Here is a 21122-nt window from a genome sequence, read left to right on the forward strand (position 1 = left end):
TTTTTATTTTTAATATTTTTAGAAGTTTTGGGTTTTTTTTTATTCAGCTGTAGTGGTTGTAAAGAAAATTTATAAAACACAAAACAAGTATAACTCTGTTAAAAGTAAATTTAAAATATAAGTTTTGACATGTCTACAAATAACCTATTTTTCAGGTTCCAGTAGCTCCTATACAGAAGTCCGATATAAACCTTCATTTTTAAAGGATGATGAGCTCCGACAGTTAATCCTTAGGGTAAGTGGAAGGAAACTCTCAGTTAAATGATGTCCTTATTAAAGCTTGCCATTAACTTGAGTTTTTAGTTGGAGAGTGCTTTTTTCCCCATCTTTTTCTTCAAGCAAGTGCTTTGATGTACTTGATAAGTACTGGTTTATAAATGCTGTATGCTATACAGGCTTTTTCATAATGGGGTACAGAAGATGATTTGTGAGCATGGCAGACAGCAGCCCTTGAAGGGGTAATAAATCTGTATACAATCCGCGTATTTAATACATAAAATTTTTTATGTTGATACAGAAGTCTGCATGCAAGTATAGAGAATGCTTTTAATTATGCATAAATATACTTGCAATTGTTTGTTCTCCTTCATTTAAATTTTTAAAGATGTACTTTGAAAAAGATGCAGAAATAATACTTGAAAGAAAATCTTTTGTCTTGTTTTTGCTCTTCGTCATATACCCACACCCCTTTACCCTTTCTCTTTTGCAACTATTTTTTTTTTTTCCTTTGCTGCAATAACAGACTTGGCCAAGATCTGTAAGATGACTCCCAAGTTAAGCTGTTTTGCAGCTTGCCGCCTCTTTCCCCAAAGCTGTGTTTGAGAAACTTTAGCTGTCTATAGCTGAAGGTCTGATTTGGTCCTTGCAATCTTAATTGCTTTTTCGTGTGATTTAGAACTTATTTAATTAAAAAAATCAGGTTTAAAAGTGTGCTTCCTTGTCATCAATATTCATTGTCTATTTTAATTGTATGTTTTAAAAGACATTATCTTTATATTTTCAGGCTGCAGATGGATTCCTGTTTGTGGTTGGATGCAACAGAGGAAAAATTCTGTTTGTCTCAGAATCAGTTTGCAAAATACTTAATTATGATCAGGTGGTTATAATTGAGTTTCTTGCTTTGCTTTTACCTTGCATTTTGTTAGAAATTTTTTAACTTTTCCATTTTATTGTATATTACTAAAAAACAGTCCTTGTGTATAATTTCTTGGAATTTCTTTGATTTAACCTCCCTCAGAGTAAGTCTGAATATTCTGGAATGAAATATTTGCAAGTACAGTCAGTGTTCCTGACCTGAGTAATAGCACCAGATTTCAATTGATCATCCTTAAGAAAACTGCTAGTCTGAGAGGAATGGATAATTTGAAGATGTCCTAATTTCTGTCTCCAAGAGATTTCCTTTTAAATGGTGAAGTGATTCGAGTTGTTTGGTTTTGTGGTTTTTTTTGTTTTGTTTTGTTGGGTTTTTTTGGTTGGTTGGTTTTTTTTTTTTTTTTTTTTTTTAGACCAAGGAAAACTGGTAGTTCAGCAGTGGAAGTTAATTAAGCTTTCCTTGGTAATGCCTTAATGCTCAGATGCACTACATAATACCTCATCCAAAATAACTATCCATGTATATACTCTTAACTGGAAGGAAACTGATACAGTGTGAGGTAGCTTAGCCTGTAGAATAAGAGAAATGGGAAAAATATAAGTACCTTCCATTACATGACATTTAACATCATGGACAATTACCACAAATAATCAAGGCATGATAACTTGTTCCTGTATCTATGACTTCTGTTCCAAAAACAGGCTAAAACACTTAGTGCTTCCATCTGTCTACTTCTATAGCTTTGAAACCATTTGTTCATCTTCTTCAAAACGGAAGGGTAACCAATCTGGACTCTGTTTTATAGGTTTTATTTGTATTTTTATTTTTTTATAAAAACGAAACTGTATCTTCTTAAATGAAAGTTAATTGAATCATCTTATGGGAACAAACATAAAGCAGATTTTTTTTAAACTTCTACACTGAATTTACTCAAAGACTAAAAAGTACCTTTTGGAGTCTCTCACATCAGACATACCTACTTCCAGACCCATAAGATCTTTGCTATTCAAGCCAAAGAGGTTCAGATAACATGACTGACTTAACCCATGAATTTATTAGCTTATTTGGGAATCATTCTAGGTCATGAATTCCATCCTGCAGCCTAATCTGTTACGCCTGTATATTTTGACAAGGCTGCTGTTAGCCTTTCTTAGTGGCACTCAGCATTTTGCCTTTGCGTTAGGGTTAGATGGCAGTTGGGCAAATGAGAGAGGCTGTATGTTTATCCTGCTTTCTTAGAAGCCTTTCATTAAACCCATTTCTGACTCTGGCTTATTGCAAAAGTGCTCTGCTTTATGTATGCAGTGATCACTTAGCAAGTGGCATGGGTCCAAAATGAGTTGCAATTTGAATCTAGAATACTGCTTGTCAATACAGCTCCTTTCTACCCATTGATTTGATCTGCTGTGGTGAAGGTAAGCAATCAAAAAACCCAAACTGGCCCACTTTGTGAGAATTCCTTCCTGTTTCAAAAGAAAGTGGTGCTGCCTACAGTAGTGCAGCAGACCAGTTACTTTGGATCAGCAGAGTCAGCAGGTTGAATGGATCCCAGCCAGAGAGATACCTGTAAATATCCCCTACTCAGGAATGCTGAAGTGAGCTGACCCCTGCTTCCAGGCAGCTCTTGGCTCAGTAGTGCTATTTTGTCCAGCTAAATTAGAGCTCAGTCATTAGGTAGCATGAATATTTCTTCCTATTTCTGTACCTTCTCCCCGCCCACACCCCTCCCCCTCCCATAATCTGTGAGTTATTTTGTGCATAAGCTTCTTTCACTGGGATCAGGAATCATATTATGTACATAAATAAAACATTTGGTTTTACAGAACTGGTTTTTAATATCCAATTAAATCTGCTATTTTGCAAATGGGAAGTAACAAATTAAGTTTTTACTTCCTAGTTTTTATAAAAGTAATATTAAACAATGGCAAATTAAATGTGGATCAAAATATCGATGTTTAGAGTAACTGTGGTATTTGACTCTTTTTTTTAAATGGTGTAGAAAGTTTTTCTGAGATAAGTAATATGTATGGGGTCCTGTTCTAAAACAATGTGCTTCTTCTTTTGTGTTTTGGTGTTTGCTTGTGTGTTTGTTTGTTTGTGTTTTGAACAGGCCAGTTTAATTGGACAAAGTTTGTTTGATTACTTGCATCCAAAAGATGTTGCAAAAGTTAAGGAGCAACTTTCTTCTTCGGATATCTCTCCTAGGGAGAAGCTCGTAGATGGGAAAAGTAAGCCATATTTGAATGTGCTCAGATTTTTTTAGAGAGATGTTAATAAATTTAGTTATGCAGGACATATTCATGTGTTCATATGTGCATGGATATACAAACTTGAGGTATAATTTCTATGAACCAAACATATTTGAATGCTTAGCTGCTGCTTAGAATATACTTAGAGTTTAAAAGCTAGCCCAGAAAAGAATTTATTTTAGATAATAAGAATGACTGACTGAAATTTGCATTGTTGAACATTTACCAAGATGTGGTCTGACGTTCTTCCTACCAGGCATACTACTTTTTTTTCTTGTATTTGATAGGTCTTGTCAATACAAAAGACCTGATGTAGTCGAACATGGGATAAAATACTTCAATATCAAGAATCCCTGTCTTCTCTGAAAATGCTAAGTGTCATCCTAATTTAACCAAATCTTATTTTGTTTACAGTTATTTCTAATATGGAAAGCGTTATGTACTGTGCAGCTAATCACTATTTTATAGCTGGCTTCTATAAGCATCTTTGCAGTTCTGCCTTGTACCAAATAGAAGTTGAACATTTATAAAGCATATTTATTAAAATACCATTCAAAATATCAAGATATCAAGAAGCGTTTAAAAATAGTTTGGTAGTTCTTTTTGATTTTGGAATCTGTATGACAGTCATGTTTTCTTTGCCCTGTTTAAGTTATTAGACTTTTTTCATTTTTAATGTAAGGACAAAATTTAGGCAACTAAAGAGTAAGGAGAATGTGCTGGAAGCTAAAATGAAGAAAAGGCCTTGTATTCTGAAGTTTTATTGTTGGATTTTGTTTTTTTAACTACTTTACTGAATTTTTGTAAGCTGGCTTGCAAGTACACACAGATTTTCAAGCTGGACCAGCTCGACTGAATTCTGGTGCTCGACGTTCCTTCTTCTGTCGGATAAAATGTAGTAGGACCACAGTCAAAGAAGAAAAGGAGTGCTTGCCCAACCCAAAGAAGAAAGGTATTCAAACAGTGTAGATGCAGTGGGGACTTTCTGTCTTGAAACTTGGTATATTGAAGTTCCGAGTTAGTAGTGCGACCCTTGTAGTTATCGCTGACTTCACAAAATAGCTGTAGAGAAGTGTAAATATGTACTGTAGACACGTTTTGAAAAACAGTCTAATTGTACTCTTTCTCCTCCCTGTTCACTCCTGGAAAAGAGGGAGGGAGGAACCTGAGTTACAGTGGCTGTTTAGGAGCGCATGGTCTGTTGTAGTCAAATTTTAGAAGTCTCAGGGAAATTTTTGAAAGCACTGGAGCAGATCAGAAGAATGAAACTAAATAACATATGTCTTGAAGATAACTGTGAATAAGGCCTGCACAACCTACTGTTTTGAAGGAAAAAAAGCAAGTAAACCAACTTTTTTTTTCTGATTTACTTTGTGTTGTGTGTACTTAAAATATGAATTTTCCTTTTTTTTTGCTTTTAATAGTAAAGTTAATTTATCAGTATAATTCCATTCATTTTTCCAATAATTTTAATTTAGTTCATATTTTGGTATGCCTGTACAGCAGTATACTCTTGTCAAGTTTTCAGTGAATGGATCTTTTTTAAGTGTAATTTCCAGCTTTTATTTAATACCTTAGTATTGATTTTTGCAAAGGTGTGCTGAAATTGTTTGACCCTGCAAAAAATCATCCTACTTTTTATTTTCCAATGTAACCTGTTATTGTTGAGATATGCCGTACAATAGTAAATTTTAAGATAGGTCTGTCATTGTAAGTAAATAGAATTCAGTCTCCCTTGATGTGCCAACTAACTTGGTGAGATAAGAATTTAACGTGTGTAAAAGTTTCTCAGGAAAGCAGTATTGAGGGGAGGCACCTTGACAATCTGAGAAACTGTGACAAAGTCACAGTAGGATAACTTAGTTTTTTCATTTTACGGAGTTATGTTTTCCATAGTTGATAAGGTTAATGCAGTCAAATCTATGTAAAGCATAATTTGTTCAGAATACAGATATCAAGAATACTTTGGCAATTTTTTGAAAGCGAATTACTGTAGGACACATAATGTCATCTCTATGCCTTGATGCATATGAGGATGTTTGCAGGTTACATAGACAGCAAAGAGTCTACCAGCCATAGGAATAAATGACAGTGTATGCTGTAATAGAAGAGTTTTAAAATACTTGTGTTCCCAGAAAATTGAGGAATTCAGAAGCCTGAGATAAATAGAAAATAAGCTAGGTTTGTTTGGGTTGTTCTCTGAACTGATTCTTTTAGCAATTGCAGTAGGCATATATTAAGATCATCATGTTCACAAAAGGTAAATTGATTTGGAAGCTACAGTGTGCCTCTCTAGTTTAATTTACAGTACATATGAAACTATATAAAGAGAGAGTGATCTGTGGGTTACCAGACTGTTGGTTTACTTTTTTTTCTGCCAACACCTATAGCTTATCTTCCTAAATCTTACGTAGGGTTAGAAGCGCTCTCTCCAGGTAAGCCAAAATGAAGTAGTACAAAATTAATTAAAAAATACTCTGTAAAATTATCGATAGCTTTGTGCAGTTGTTGTAGGTAAGCATAAAATATAGTTCCTGGTCTCATGGTGAACAGAAGGAAAAAAAAAAAAGTAATTCAGTTTACTTTTGGAACCATAACTGCTTCTTATTTCATTTCTTTTTATTAGATCACAGAAAATACTGTACCATTCACTGTACTGGGTATATGAAGAATTGGCCTCCTAATGAGGTGGGAGTAGAAGAAGAAAATGATATAGAAAAGGACAGTAGTAACTTTAACTGTCTTGTTGCAATTGGGAGGTTACACCCTTATATTATTCCACAAAAGAGTGGAGAGATAAAAGTCAAAGCAACAGAATTTGTTACACGATTTGCCATGGATGGAAAATTTGTTTATGTAGATCAGCGGTAAGCGTTTTGTTCTTTAATGAGGAGAAAATGAAAATGATACCACTAGTTAAACTTTCTAATATTTCCTGTCAGAACTGTAATTTCTCAAGCAGGATAGAATTTCTAGGTGCTGTACACAGGAAGCAGTTCATTCTGAATCTATGAGTACTTGGGCTTTGGTTTTTTGTCAAACATTAAATGTAATGTATAAAAGTAAGTGTATTGTTCTATAGGAAAAGATGAGATAGCAAGATTAAAATATGTCGTAAAATGCACTGATATACTTATTTATTCGTAAAGAAAAAATCTCAAGTCAGAGCTTCATAGCTATGCATATGACTTAAGTAATAAACACTTAACCAAAAGTTATTACTACTTAACATCTTACTATTTGGAACGCATACATGCTATCTAAATGAGGTACCAAATCATTTCATTAGAAGTGAAAGCTAAGTTCCTATTTTCTGAACTTTCTAAATCAGACTTTTATTTGTTATATAGACGGAGTTACCACTTTGCATTTTGAATTTCGTTATTGTCACTGGAAGCTTTTTATTGCTTTCAGTCATCTTGTCTTTCATCTAAAAGTGTCAGTTTAAACCTATTCCTTAAAGCGGCAGAGCAAAATTCAACTACTAAATTTTTGTAATGACTCATTATGTGTGACCGGTACCCTGATTGGCTAATGGGAAGACCTAATGATCATAATTACTTTGTGTTGTGTACATGTGGTTTGCATGTTTAAACACTGTTATTTTGTCTTTGAATTGCCATTCATTGCAAATGGATAATTTGCAGTGGAAAATATTTCCTGTTGTTTTAGAGCTATACTAATGCTATATCTTTTTCCCAAACATGAACGCAAGCACCTGTTTCTTTAAATATTAATTTTCTGCTTTATCTGATACTGAAGAAAACAAGCTTTGCAATTGCTTGAATCCGCTGTAGTTCATGTTTTTATTTCTAACAGTGCAACAGCAATTTTAGGGTACCTGCCACAAGAGCTTCTAGGAACTTCTTGTTATGAGTACTGCCATCAAGATGATCACAATCATCTAGCTGAAAAACATAAAGAAGGTACAAAATAATTGGTCCTCCCAGACTACATATAACTATATGTAACTACTGTGTTGAAAACAGTATAAATCAAAAAATCAGAAGCTGAGAATTAATAAAATTAAGCAATCTTAGCATTGTCCTTTTCTATGTCTGCATTAAGATATGCCCGCATAAAGCTTGTAATAGAAGCAGGGAGAAACTTCTGTTGACTTCTGTTGTCTTGGATCTTGGTGCAATGCTTTAATCGCAAGGGAATAATGTTAAAGCTTTTTTTCAACCCACTGCTTCAACTCTTTGTAAGAATGAGGAAGGAGTCCTGAAGAGCAAATGTGCCTAATCATGTAATTAAAGACACCGATTATGAAAGTTCACCAAGCCAGGAGTCTCCCTACTAGTGATTTGCGGAAACTTAGTACTTGGGCTTTAATTTAAGATAATTAGCATCGCTGAAACTGTAGTTTGATATTAGCAGGGGTCCGGTCCTGTCAGTTGTTCTGGCATTTAATTTGTATTTCTGGCCATCAAAAACATTTTGGGTTTATGATGCTATAAAACAGATTATTTTTTTTAACTTTATCTTTCTGAGTATATATATGGTGATTACAACTCCTTTCTTATCTAGTGTTGCAGAATAAAGAAAAAGTATTTACAAATTCCTACAAATTTAGAGCAAAAGATGGGACTTTTGTTACTTTAAAGAGTCAGTGGTTTAGTTTCATGAATCCGTGGACCAAAGAACTGGAGTACATTGTATCAAACAACACTGTGGTATTGTAAGTAATTCATGATATGAATTCCCATGTTATTTTTTGTCTTAATTACAGTTATCATTAACAGAAAGCAACCTGTTTAAGAAGCAGAACAAGACTAGAAAATATCAACACTGCACAAAAAGTGGTTGAGTAACCTGGAAGAACATTTTTTTGCATTTACCAGTTATTTTTATTTCAGCCTTAAGTCATGGATTTAACTCTGAAAAGTGTGCTATTTCCAGTAGAAAAAATAAGGTGAAAGAGTTTCTTATTATAGGAAGAAAGGAAGGATCTTTTAAGAAAAGTAGATATGAATAAATGGAAATGTGAAGTTAGTTCTGCTTTTCCTTCTGCGCTTTACAAGACTGTATGTGTCAGTTGACATACTTTTAAGTGCTGCCCTACCTACCATGTGTGAGAATGTGGAGAAGCATAATTGATAGATCATAAATGCACAAATGCAAGGCAGGACACAAAGACACTATCCAAATTGATTGCAAGGGAGAAGTCTGTGAGACAGTAAATGTGTGTGTTTAATTCTTTGTTCTTTATTTTTAATTATTCTTTTTCATTCTCTGTGCCTTGCAATGGAGCTATAATTTGGACTGTTCCAATGATACTGAGGATCTTTGCCAACGACTAGGTTTTTGAGAAGGGGACAGAGGGGATTTTATTTCCATTAAACCAAGTTGTCAAGGGGACCTTGTACCCGTTCTGTAGCTGGCTCATGTCTTAAGTCAACGTCACCCACCTATGTTGCCCATGTCCTTTTTCCTCAAGAAGACAGAGAAGAGCAGTTAAGACAGTCTGTGTTGCCCCACAGCCAATGGCCACTTTTGCCTGCCCTGGAGATCTGGGCATCTGCAACTGTCTAGAGGAGGGAAGGTAGGCAGCAGCAGCTGTGGGCAGAAGGTAGCCACTGCCCTGTCCCTGTAGCAGTTGTTTCTGGTTAACTGGTCTCCCTCCTAGGAATAAAAATGGTAGCCTTGTTCTCTTGTCATGGAACACAGACAACTATATTGGCCTTTCTTCTTTATTTGGGGAATAAGTAGAAATAAATATTTCACCCAGTGCTTCAGAAACAACAGTACAAAGGATTGAACATTGAAACGTGAGGAATATCTTTTTTTTTTACTAGTTCGAGGATGTTAGTTTTTACTCTGTGTAAAGTATTATTGAAATCAAACATAAATATGCTGGGTTTTGCCTTTGAAAAACTTGCTGATTTTGTTTGTTTGTTTGTTTTTTACTTATTTAAATCTCAGAGGTCATAATGAGTCAGCTGAAGAACAGGTCCCCCACGGTTCCCAGCCTGCAGAAGGCAAGTGTTGCTTCTTACAGTTATCATAAGTGCATCTCCTGATCAATCGTTACAAATTTAGATTTATTACGTCCAGGAATTTTTTTATTCTAGGTTGTTGTGCAAGGAAGGATTAATTTTTTTAAAGCAAATTCTGGTGACAATTTCTAGTTACTCACAGCATCCTAATTCATATCATTCACATAACTCTGATCAGAAGGGCTTATAGCATATCTTTTCCTTCTATCAGCTTCTACTATAGCTAGGATTTTGATTGACAGGATATTATGCTTCTGTCACAGACCCTCTTCACATTTTTCCTGTTTTTTTTTTTTGAAGAAATGCAATTGTACAATTGGAGTTTACCTGTAGAATATAGGGTGATACTGATATTGATAGGTATTTTGTTAATATTATTCTGCTATGCATAGATTCTGATTTCTACATGCTGTTTTGTCATCTTGCTATAAGGTTTTTTATTTTTGCTTTTAAAATTTTTTTTTTAATAACTGATTTCGGTTTGTGAAAAATCTAAGGGGTTTTTTTCTCATGTGTTTTGCGTTGTCTGTGAGAGAGACTGGAGGTGGTAACGATTAAAGCTAATTTCATTACTGGAGATCAGCAGTTTTCACAAATATGTTATTCACTTATCTTTATATTTCACATGACACAACACCCTCCCCCATGAGTTAGTGTTTTAAGGAATTTACTTTCTAAAATTAAGTGATCTAGAACAAAAACTGCTTTAAAATGAATCCTTGAGGTGATTGTTCCTTGCCGCGTAATGAAACTGCTACAAACTTAAGGTTTTATTTTGTTTTTTAACTGTAGATGCTGTAAAACAGTCTTTAGTAAGTGTACCTGGAATGTCTTCTGGAACAGTTCTTGGTGCTGGAAGTATAGGAACCGAAATTGCAAATGAAATATTAGAATTGCAAAGGTAATAAATGCTTAACATCATACATTAGGCTTTTAAGTAAGAGAGAGAGAAGTTTTACATGTGATTATGTGGGGGTTGTTGAAGTTTCATTTTTATTGTGTTGCATATATATAAAATATTTTTAGTTTGAGCAGTGGCATTATGAGATACCAATTATAACCTAATATTAGTCTCATGCATAGCAGAACACATCACTGGTGTTGATAAATAGTTTTGTTCTGGGCATGCAATTTCCTTTGTTAATGAAAGTATTATTTAACTATGACTTCAAAAGCATTACTGTGATGCAGCTTCTTCACATGTTGAAATGGTTAGATAAACCATTTGGGAATGGAAAATCAGTTGTCTGTGAGTAGTGTTTGTATTTTTCTGATAGCGTTGCTCTGCTAGGAAAACTTTCCTTGAAACAGTCCCTAGTGGAGCGCTTTCATAGCCTGTCTCTTCCCTTTCCTGATTATCATGAATGTAGACTAAAGTGATAGCACAATTCCTTCCCAGTACCAAGCCATAGATTAAAAAAACCTCACTGCGTCATTCCAAATGGGAATCCATACAAGATTCAAATTGTTAATTAAAGATTGACTGTTCTAAAACTAACTAGTTTAGCAGGGACACAGCATAGCCAAGGAATTTGAAAGGAAGAAACATAATTTTAATGTGAAGATATCCTTATGTATTTTCTGTGTTGTGCACCCACAGTGGTGCCTGACTTGCTTATAGAGGGAGAGGTTATTACTCTATGTCAGTTTGCACTGTATCAGCATTTCTTGTCTAAGAACGTTTTTTAAAAAGTCTCTAAGGCAGCCAGTTCCAGGACTTTGGGATGCACACACATGCACAGAAAAAGTCTGTTTTCAGTCACAACTCTTTTAGGATTTAAGGCTTCATCAGAATGTCCAACCACTTTTGTTAAGGTCAAGTTTAGGATAATGGTACTATCATCCTATCAGCACAGGACAAGTTATCTAAGTGTTAGCTTTTGATAATGAAGCCATCCCTCAGACTTTAGGTCTTATACTTCCAGTTCCAGGTAAAGGAATGCCAAGAAATTTTTATGACTGCAGAGCAGTGTGTTCCGAGTTCCCATGTAGTTCTTTCCACTGGCACTAATATACTAAATATTAAATCTTCGAGGAAGAAGAATGCCAGTTTGGGCAACAATGGTAGAGGTATAAGGAATAGTTTCACATCATAGAATATCCTGAGTTGGAAGGGATCCATGAGGATCGTCAGGTCCAACTCCTGACTCTACATGGGGCAACCTAAAAGTTAAACCATGTATCTAAGAGTGTTGTCCAAATGCTTCTTGAACACCAACAGGCTTGGGGTCATGACTACTTCCCTGGGGAGCTTGTTCCAGTGCTTGACCATCCTCTCAGTGAAGATCTTTTTCCTGATATCTTCCCCTGATACAGCTTTAAGCTGTTTCCCACATCCTGTCACTGGACACCAGAGAGAAGACATCAGTACCTCCCTCTCTGTTCTCCTTCATAAGGAAGTTGTAGACAGCAATGGGGTCACCTCTCATTCTCCTCTTCTCTAAGCTGAACAAACCTAGTATCCTCAGCTGTTCCTCATAAGTCATGCCCTCTAGTCCTTTCACCATCTTTCTTGCCCTCCTTTGGGCACATTCTTATATTTTTATATCTTTCTTATATTGTAGAGCCCAAAACTGCACACAGTACTCGAGGTGAGGCCACACCAATGCTGAGTCTAGTGGGACAGTCGCTTCTTTTGACTATATACTATATATAGTAAGCACAGCTTATTATAACTTACATATAACTTACTATATATACCAAGCATAGCTATACTGCGCTAAATGCACCCCAGGATACCATTGTCCCTCTTGGCCACCAGCGCACATTGTTGACTCACATTGAGCTTACCATCAACCAGACCCCCCAGATCTCTTTCTGCAGGGCTGCAGTGCAGCCTCTTGTCCTCCAGTCTATACATACATCGATATGCCATAGCATAGTCAGCTTCTACTGTTTCAGTAGTAGTCTAACTCATCAGCTTGTCTGTGAGGATGTTATGGGAAACAGTGTGAAAAGTCTTTAAAGTCAAAGAAAATAACATCCAATGCTATGACCTCATCCACTGAGCTAGTCACCTCCTTGTAGAAGGCTGTCAGGTTCATTAAGTGCAATTTCCCCTTTGTAAATCCATGCTGAAGTCCAGGATTCCATATTACCTCTTCACAATGTGGTTGTCTTCTCTGCTGTCTCTTCATCAGAAGACAGTATTTAATTTTCTGAAACAGTAAAAACCATGGTCAGAGCCTAAGAGTGTGATGAGTGACAGTGGGTAGATGTTTCTTTCTCTGTTTCCAGTATTTTGGAATCGCCTTCCAACAATGAAGTCGCATCCCTTTACTAGAATAGTCAAATTGCACAGGGAATCCTTCATTTTTCAATGGAAGGAAGAAAAGAATAAACACTTTAGTTGTGATGGATTGAAAAGATTGCTACTTCAGAAGAAAAAAAAAAATTATAATCCATCTCACAGCATGTTGGCAGGTTGCTGGGATTATCCAGCAAAGGAGGAGGAAAAGCACTGGCAACAAAAAACTGATTGATTTCCTCAACAGCAAAGATGGGATGTTACATTTTGGTAAGACCATTGTTGATGTCCTCTCATCGGTACCACCAGTAGAGGGAAGGAGAGTCACTTTTTATTATATCTTTCCGAAGACTGAAGTAAGTTGGCAAAAGTTCTCATTTCTGACAGTTAATATCCAGGCATGACGCGAGAGAGGGCAGTTCTGAAAAGAAGCCAGCTATGGAAGGGAACAGTTGCATTGTGTGACTGGGATATCTGGCATCATATTCATCCTACAGTCCTGTATCTTGGGGGAAAATAAACTAGTTTTATCTCTGTAAGAGGAAGAGGTGTTCACAAATACAATCAGCCATTGAAGGCTTCCTCAATAACAACTGCATGTTTCTGGAGATGTCTGGATGTAGTTGCTTGTACCCAGAGGTAGTTCTGTTTTCCAGAATTGTTGCTGAGAATAATGCTGTATTTCTTTCCAGCCAAAGAGTAGAACTTCATGATATTTCTTCATTTTTCTTTTGTGTGAAATCAAGTTACTATCTTGTACACACTGAGGCGATCAAAATTAGACAAAAGTGATCAACAGAGGCTAAAACCAGCTGTTTTTCCTCAAATACCTTTGTGACTACAAACATAATCCAGTAGGATGAGTACATTTGCTACCTGAATCTGCCCTCTGTGGTTTTTTAGTATCAGTAAGACACAGGTGGTTCTCAAGCTGTGCATCAGGCGTCACGAAGTATTTTTTTAAAATTTCAGGACTATGCCTATAGCTCTATTTACAAGCATATCTGAACTGATCATTCATCAGCTGCTAATTCATTTCAGTTACAGCGATGCTATAAATCTATTCAATCTGGAGTTTCTGTCCCAGCTTTTAGAGACGGCAGTACTGCTTATCAAATGGTGCACTGGATATTGGAATGTAGGGAACTAACAAATACTCCACACAAATAACTCGACTTATTTAAGATAGGCTGTTTATTCACACATTTTCTACCTTTCTTCCAATCCCTTACCACGTTTTGGAAGTGACGGAAACAAAAGCATCCAGAGTGCTCCAGTTCTTCTAGCCTTGTGCTTTGGGAGTCAGGAAGAGCAGGGGGCGATGGGAGCAAGCTGTCCAAAGGGCCCTGGTACAACATTTTCACTGTTAGTTTCATATCTAGCATGTTTGATGAGGGAGAATGAGCAGTATCTCAAAGAATTCTGGTAACAAACAAGCGGTCTTTACTTTTATTCGGAATTTTATGAATATATGGAAAGACGGGTATAACAAAGTAATAGTAGAGGCAGCATTAGAAGGATGTGTCGTTTCCCCTCCACCGTTTAGGCAAACTTCCTTATGTTGTCTGTATTCTGTATGTATTTGAAATGTACCTATTTGTCCCAGCGTGCATAATTCTGAAACCTGTTACTCTTTGATCTGTCAGTGCTTGTGATTCAACAGAAAAATAAAAGTGTGCTCAAGTAATTGCCTTTATTGATGTCTTCTGCTTTTTATGTTAGCAAAACTTGCAGCAGGAGAATTTAAGACATCATTGTCTCAGATTAGCTGGCTTGTGCTTCGTCACTGGGTCTGGTGGGTTCTGCAACATATAGGCTATTTGTCGGTTTATGATCAATGTGACTTGGTAAATCAACTAAACATATACAATTTTAGGTTGCATTCTTCACCATCTGGGGAGTTAAGTCCATCGCATCTCTTGAGAAAGTCACCTTCTCCAGCTTTAACTGTAAACTGCAGCAATGTGAGTATGTCACTGCCTGTAAAAATCTGAATGTAAAAGATTAATGTAAGATAGCTCAAAGCCTACATTTGAACAAGATTACCCTGACTTGTATAATGTTTCTGTAATGTAATAATTGTGACTAAATTTAGGATTTAATTCTGTCCCTTTTACTACTTCTTTCAGGTGCCAAATAAAGAGTTGATTCAGTTATGTCCTTCGGGAACAGAAGTTCTAGAGACTTCAGAACAAAACCAGGGTGCTATTCCATTTCCCAATAATGAACCTCTCCTCAGTAAGATTTATTTCTCTTGTGGATATTTTGAGGGTTGCAGGGAAAGATGTTTCTGATAAATCGTGTAATTTTTGAGTGCACCACTTTACAACCATGTATAAATTGTAAAGAGATTTGTCTGTCTTAAGATGAGAGGACTCTTAAAACAGATGTGTTATCACTGGAAGGCAAACAGCAAAATTTGATCAGTGATTGAATCTCATGACAAAAATAACATCCTGTAACAGAAGTTTACCATTGCATTCTTGCATGCCACAGTTTTAATTAGGTACTTACCTAGTTCTCCTTCCAGAAGAGAGATGGGTAAGGAAAAGTATTTCAGTGCAATGTAAGGTAACTGTAATTTCTGAACTGTTGTCCTTTTAACACTTTACCTCTTTCTTAACTGCAAGCTATGAATAGTCAATACAAAGGGCTAGTCAAAATGTTTCAGAAAGAATTTTTTTTTTCTTTCCCCTCCTTCAAGCATGCACTAAGGCAGCAGTTTGTCTGGATATAGGATTCCCTGACACTGTAAGAGGAGGATGCTGTGGTATTATTTTTAACATAAAAGGCAAAGTGCTATAGAAGCGATGTTTATGCTTATCCTGTATTTCAGCTCTTATAAACTTTTCAGTCTTCCTTTTTTATTTCAGTTACTAGAGCTTTATTTAGTTATTTATTTATAACCTATAGCTCTCTTCCAGTTTAGCTATAAGACCTTTATATAAAAAAAACCCACCAAAGGAAAAAATAAGCTAATCCTCAAATAAGGGTTTGGAAAAAACAAAAACAACAAACAAACATTTATCCAAGATAGGCAAGGAAACATTTTTCATTGATACTTGAGCTAAAGCATTTTACCTTGCTGTTGTTAAAGGCAAGGGTATAGCGTTGATTTCTAGAGCTAACACACAGTAACTCGTAAGGTTTCGGGAGTTCATCCGGCCTAATACATCAGATGAGAATTCAGGTACGTGATTGTGTTTCCCACTGAGGTGACATAATGTAGAAAGCAGTTTTCTACTTCAGTGACATGAACTTCACTGCGTGGATACAAGTTTTATTAGCTAGCAGTTGGAGGTAGTCCAATGGATTGACAAGACTTAAGTCTTCTTAAATCAAGTTACGTATGTCCTTGTAACTGTCTGCAGACAGCCATTATTTCTATTACTTGTTTATTTGGGTTTTTTTTTTTTGTAACATTTACATGTAAATGTTTGCCTTGACTTCAAAGGAAGGTGCTGTTTAAAAACAAATATGTGTTGAAAGTTACCATATTCTTCATGCTTTGTACTGCATACGTTAATGCTTTAATTTTATAGGTGGTAATTCTCATCTGGACTTCGATGCAATATGTGAAAATGATGACACTGCTATGACAGCTCTTATGAATTACTTGGAGGCTGATGGAGGACTTGGGGACCCAGCTGAACTCAGTGATATACAATGGGCTCTCTAGCTTTGCTTTTACAAAATAAGAAGGAATGTAAAATCCGTAATGCACAACAACCGTACATCCTCAGTACTGTATTATAATTTTTTAATGTTTCATTTGAATTCATACTTACTGTCTATATATTTTTAAAGACTAAAGCCTTGTTCAGAGAGAGACAGTTTCTGCTGCACCTATGGAAAAATGCAATATTTTTTTCATGATGGGGACACCTTGAAATTTTAATATTGAACCATCTGTAACTGGAATGCTTGAAATGCATTGCTATATTTTTGCTAAGAAGCTTTAATGAAAAGGTACTGTACAATGTACAGGAATATTTTTTTCGTAGTTCTAGTACTTAAACTTTTATTTATTGTTTTTGTTTCAAATGGTAGAATATTGATTATCCATGTTACTTTCTGTAGAACCTACTGTACTCACACATTTTAAGAATATTTGTAACTGAAATTTTATTGAAATGGTGACTTGCACACACTACAGTTGTAAAATAAGGTATTGTAATTCTCAAATGATGCAGTTTGTGATTCCTTGCCCTTTTCAGAAGTGTAGTTTTGTAGTCAAAAGTGAAAATAAAGCATACAGTTCTGGGAGCAAGGATTTGAATTAGATCAGCATAACAGAGAAGAGAATTTTTTGAGAAAAATGGTCGCTTCCCCAGTACGCAAACATGATAAGGGTATAAGAAAAGAGCAACAAAATCTTAACTACTATTTGTATTATTTCTAATGTATTATTAGAGGGGCAGCGCATATTACCTAAGAAAAGGAATGCTATAACTGTAATAAAGCACTTCGGTTTCATCACTAGAGAAGTTTGGATAGATTGTCTTGGTTCCAGAGTGAGGCTAGCACTGTCTATTAGTGAAAAAATCTTAAAATTCTATAGTATCTTTTATAGTCTCTATGTTTTTGGAGAGATTAGGGTGATTTTTCTATTGCTTGAGTCTGTGACTTTTTAAAATATTTATGTAATATAGTACTGTCTGTAAGCAAATGCTATATAGGATGATCATCTTTTGGGGGACAGCTTTTGCAAGAATTGTATTGCAGTTGCAGCAAATTACTCAAGAACATGGCACTTAAGTTGTATTAGAACAATATAGCATTAATATATAAAATGGATCTTTTTAACTCTGGTATTAAAGGTTTAGACAAATTTTTGCATCAATTATATATCATAAAAGCATATTTTTCTGTTCTTTTTTTTTTTTAATTCGGGTAATGAAAGAAAGCATTTGAAGATTTGATACGTGTGCACATTTTTAATACAGACATTTAAACACAGGCACCACCATAAGCACTACTGCATTTGTTTTAACACTAAAGGTGAGCGATAGGCAGCCTGTTTCAGATCTTTTTAAGGCTGAAGTGTGTGAACAAGTAGATGTGGTAGCCAGTAGATGTCACACTTCTACTGTTGGATAACTGCCCTTTCCTGAATGAACACGTAATTTTGTCATGCACTGACTTCCTATGCTTTGACAGAGCAGCTTTATATCTTATAGATATGAATCGTTTTGCAAATGATGAATTATTTGGTGACATCTTCTCCATGTTTTCTAGAACGGCTTGTTGGATTGATTTTTTTTTTTTTTTGAAGTCTATAGATTTTTTTGCATTTAACTTGCGTGTGATTTCCTGCATTTAAATTTTTTTTACAGACATGGGGCCAAAATTATCTGTTCTCTGGCTTTATTAGAATAAACTTTTCTGTTTCTTCACAGAAAATTAATTTTGGGCTATATCATGGAGCAAAGTGAAAAAAATAAGCAGGTACTTCCTAAGAATTGATAGAATTCTATTTGTATAAATGAAATTTGAGAATTTCAATCTTTGCCATTGTAAAATGTATTTTCTTTTCTCTATTTTATTCTAGAAATAAATTCTAAATAAAAGAAGAAATGCTGTCGCTAACACAGATAAATGAGTAAATAAATAACTTAAAATGACTTTCCTCAACATACTTTCTTTTTTAACTGGATTAGTTTGAAAACGGTGCAGATGTTGTTATTGAAGAGGCATATTTATTCTTTCACAAGATTTATATAACCGTCTAGAGTCAAACCACTATTTTTGGATTCTTCTTGGATTTCCCTAAAAAATAAAAACAAAAATGTAACTGAGTCTTTTGCAGTCATTGATCAATATTGTGGCTCTCAATTAATTTATTAGATTCTCCCTTTACTATTTGTGAATTTTTTTGGTTTAAAACAGTCTTACAAGAAAAAGTGTCACTTGTAAATATTTATGATGAATTAATACATACTTTTTAATACAGTTGAGATAGTATGTGCTTATTTCTGTTCGTATAACAATACAATTCTAGTAAGATACAGGCAGGTTTTTTTTCTTGGCATGGTGCAGGTTATCAGAAGATGTGGTTAAATCAGGTCAATAAAGTGTTACTTTGATGCGCTGCTGTTTGTCTGCTGACAATTCTACCTAATACTGAATTTAAATATGAAGTACTCATGCTTTCAGATCCCAGGCTCATTCCCTAAAAATGTAAATGGGGAGGTTGAATTAATGTGGATTTTGGTAGCTCAAGATGATATTCCCTAGCCAGGGTAACTTTGTAATCCAAACTAACATGCATTTTCTAGGTACTAAAAACCCCTGATGTTGCAGCTTAATTGGACTGCCTCTGGAAAGGAGAGTGCTGTAGGCTGTACCTGAAAGAGCCTGTTGCATCAGAAGCAAACAGAGCACGTGGATATGATTCTTACAGAGTCTTGCTGCAAGTAGGTATGGTATGTGATAAAGCAGGCGTCAACAGGCTCTTAAAAGCCTTATTAGTTATCGAGGTTGTACTTGGAGATGGGTCAACTAATTTGTTACTGCAGGCATGTATGGAGTTAGATAAGAAAATCTTGACGGGAGAGGAGTGATATAAGCAGCAGCTTATTTGGGAAACCAGTTCCTGTGTTGACAGGAAAACATGAGAGAATCCTTTTCAGAATTAGGAGAAGAGAATAAGAATGTGGTAGAGACAAATACCATCTGGGTGTTGTTGGAATGAGAAAGTGGTCTGGCTGGGTGGAGGGTAAGAGTCAGTCAGCACCAGCCCGAGTTAGATCAGAGGCAGGCTGCGGGAAGTCCTGGGCTGCCATGTGGCACACAGGATTAAAACAGTGCTTCAGAATACCATCACGTCTTACGGCGGCGGGTCATGAAGATGTCAATATATTAAACCTTAACTTTCGCATTTCCCGTAACAATATTTGATGGTTGTTGTGGGGGCAGAGGGGATCCTTTCTGTGCCCTTTCGGGTGTAATTGCTTCGTGGGATTCTCTTGGAGTGTTTAGTCGAGTACAGTGCTATTGCATGTGTCTAAAGCAGCGCTTCAGTCCATGCTTCTTTCCTGTGGTGCATTGTAGTTCTATAGATCTTATGCCTTTTTTTAGAGTATTGGAAAATTTGGCTTACTCACAAGTGCAAAAAGCTAAAATTAGTCATTTCAGTGGTTGCTGACAGTAGTGTGTTCCTGTTCATGATCCGAACTGAAATGAAAATTTGTTCTTGCTTAAGTGATGCTGCTTCTCCCTAAGCCCTGACTTCTGGCCTCTCTCACTTAGTCCTTTGCTTCCTTTTTGTAGGTTGACGTACATCCTGTAAATTCATAAAATGTCCTAGAATTCCAGGGAGTAATCATCAGCTGGAAAGCTTTGTGCCATTTAGGACTTCTCTGAAGATGATAATTTTATTCCCCATCCCTGATGAGAATTATTTTGTTCTATACAAATATGGAGATGAAGAGGATACTTGGGGTTATAGGTTCTTGCAGGTTAAAAGATGTAAAACCATGTTTCAGAGCAGCAGAATTAGAGGATCCAGGAAAAAGGCAAGTGGAGTGGTGAATGAGCTGCTGAAATACAGCTTCTGCTGCTGGGGCACTTTCTGTGTACACCTCGTTTCTAGAAGGTTCATCTAGATCCCCTTTACCATGACAGATGGCTATCAAGACTAAATTTTCTGCGTTATTCCTGGCTTAATTGCTTTCAGAAGCATCATATCTTCCTGGTGAGGAAAAGACAGAATCCCTGAGACATGACAAAAATTCTCATGTCCCTTGGAAGTAGGCAGTTTTACTGGTGCAGATCCTGTCTCTATAGCTCTTCTTATTCAAGATCCTGTGGAACAGCTGCCAAGCTATAGCAGCCTACTACATTTAAAAAAAAAATTAAGGGCCCTGAGAGTTATGTATATTATGTGTCGGCTTCTGTGAAGTGCTTTTGTTAAATGGGAGAGAAAAGGGAATAAAGTAAATCAGCATGCCTGATTTAAAGGATAAGTTCACATATATGAGCAGTTACTACACATAACTTTTTATCCTTCAGTTGTTTTCATGTCAAAACCTCTAGAAATAAACACACAGTCTTTGGAAATCATAAAAAGTTTTGTGGGAAAGATCTTCCTTGTTTGTTGTTCTCACAATGCTGGCCCTGTCTGGGTGGTAGAAGTTTTCTTCCCCAGCATTTGCAGATCCCAGGTGTCCATGACCTGACATCAGTAATCTGTCCTACAAAAAACTTGGGGAACTTAGGCACAACTGAGAGAAAATAATTGATTGTAACAATGGAGTATATCAGTGTGTTTCTAGAAGGGACTGTAAAGTGAGCAGCAGAGCTTTGAACAACACAATATCTCGGGTATTATGCAATGCTTGTAAACAACAAATCTGACTTCAAAGAATTGCTTCTTTCATAAATCTTACGGGTAGGGCTATATCATAGAGAAGACAATACTACTGGGGCTTTAGTATTTAGACAAAATAATTTGAGTTCGTAACAATTCTTTGACAGGAGTGGTTCCATCCTTAGACTTCATCTTGTCAAAATAGGATGATAAGCAAATTGGT

The 21122-nt window shown here is 35.9% G+C and overlaps 1 protein-coding gene across 6 annotated transcripts in view; it reads left to right on the plus strand.

Annotated features, from left to right (window-relative positions):
* BMAL2 (basic helix-loop-helix ARNT like 2) overlaps positions 1 to 20618 on the plus strand; it is a 38798-nt gene extending 18180 nt beyond the window's left edge. For 2 of the 6 annotated variants that reach the window (XM_087765025.1, XM_087765026.1), the window contains 12 exons: positions 156 to 235; positions 1004 to 1096; positions 3204 to 3321; positions 4151 to 4294; positions 5969 to 6209; positions 7162 to 7268; positions 7873 to 8023; positions 9268 to 9323; positions 10134 to 10242; positions 14465 to 14552; positions 14718 to 14826; positions 16131 to 18386. In XM_087765025.1, the coding sequence (XP_087621151.1) occupies positions 156 to 235; positions 1004 to 1096; positions 3204 to 3321; positions 4151 to 4294; positions 5969 to 6209; positions 7162 to 7268; positions 7873 to 8023; positions 9268 to 9323; positions 10134 to 10242; positions 14465 to 14552; positions 14718 to 14826; positions 16131 to 16267 (1433 nt within the window). In that variant the 3' untranslated portion in view covers positions 16268 to 18386. Of the gene's footprint in view, positions 1 to 155; positions 236 to 1003; positions 1097 to 3203; positions 3322 to 4150; positions 4295 to 5968; positions 6210 to 7161; positions 7269 to 7872; positions 8024 to 9267; positions 9324 to 10133; positions 10243 to 14464; positions 14553 to 14717; positions 14827 to 16130; positions 18387 to 18866; positions 19005 to 19860 lie in introns of those variants that run through there. The other 4 variants (XR_015706404.1, XR_015706403.1, XR_015706401.1 and 1 more) reach the window with 4 other exon arrangements.
* Positions 20619 to 21122: the final 504 nt, after the last annotated feature.

Source organism: Nipponia nippon, unplaced genomic scaffold (assembly GCF_047370975.1).
Source record: "Nipponia nippon isolate SJK-2023a ecotype South Korea unplaced genomic scaffold, ASM4737097v1 scaffold_3, whole genome shotgun sequence".
NCBI lineage: Eukaryota > Metazoa > Chordata > Aves > Pelecaniformes > Threskiornithidae > Nipponia > Nipponia nippon.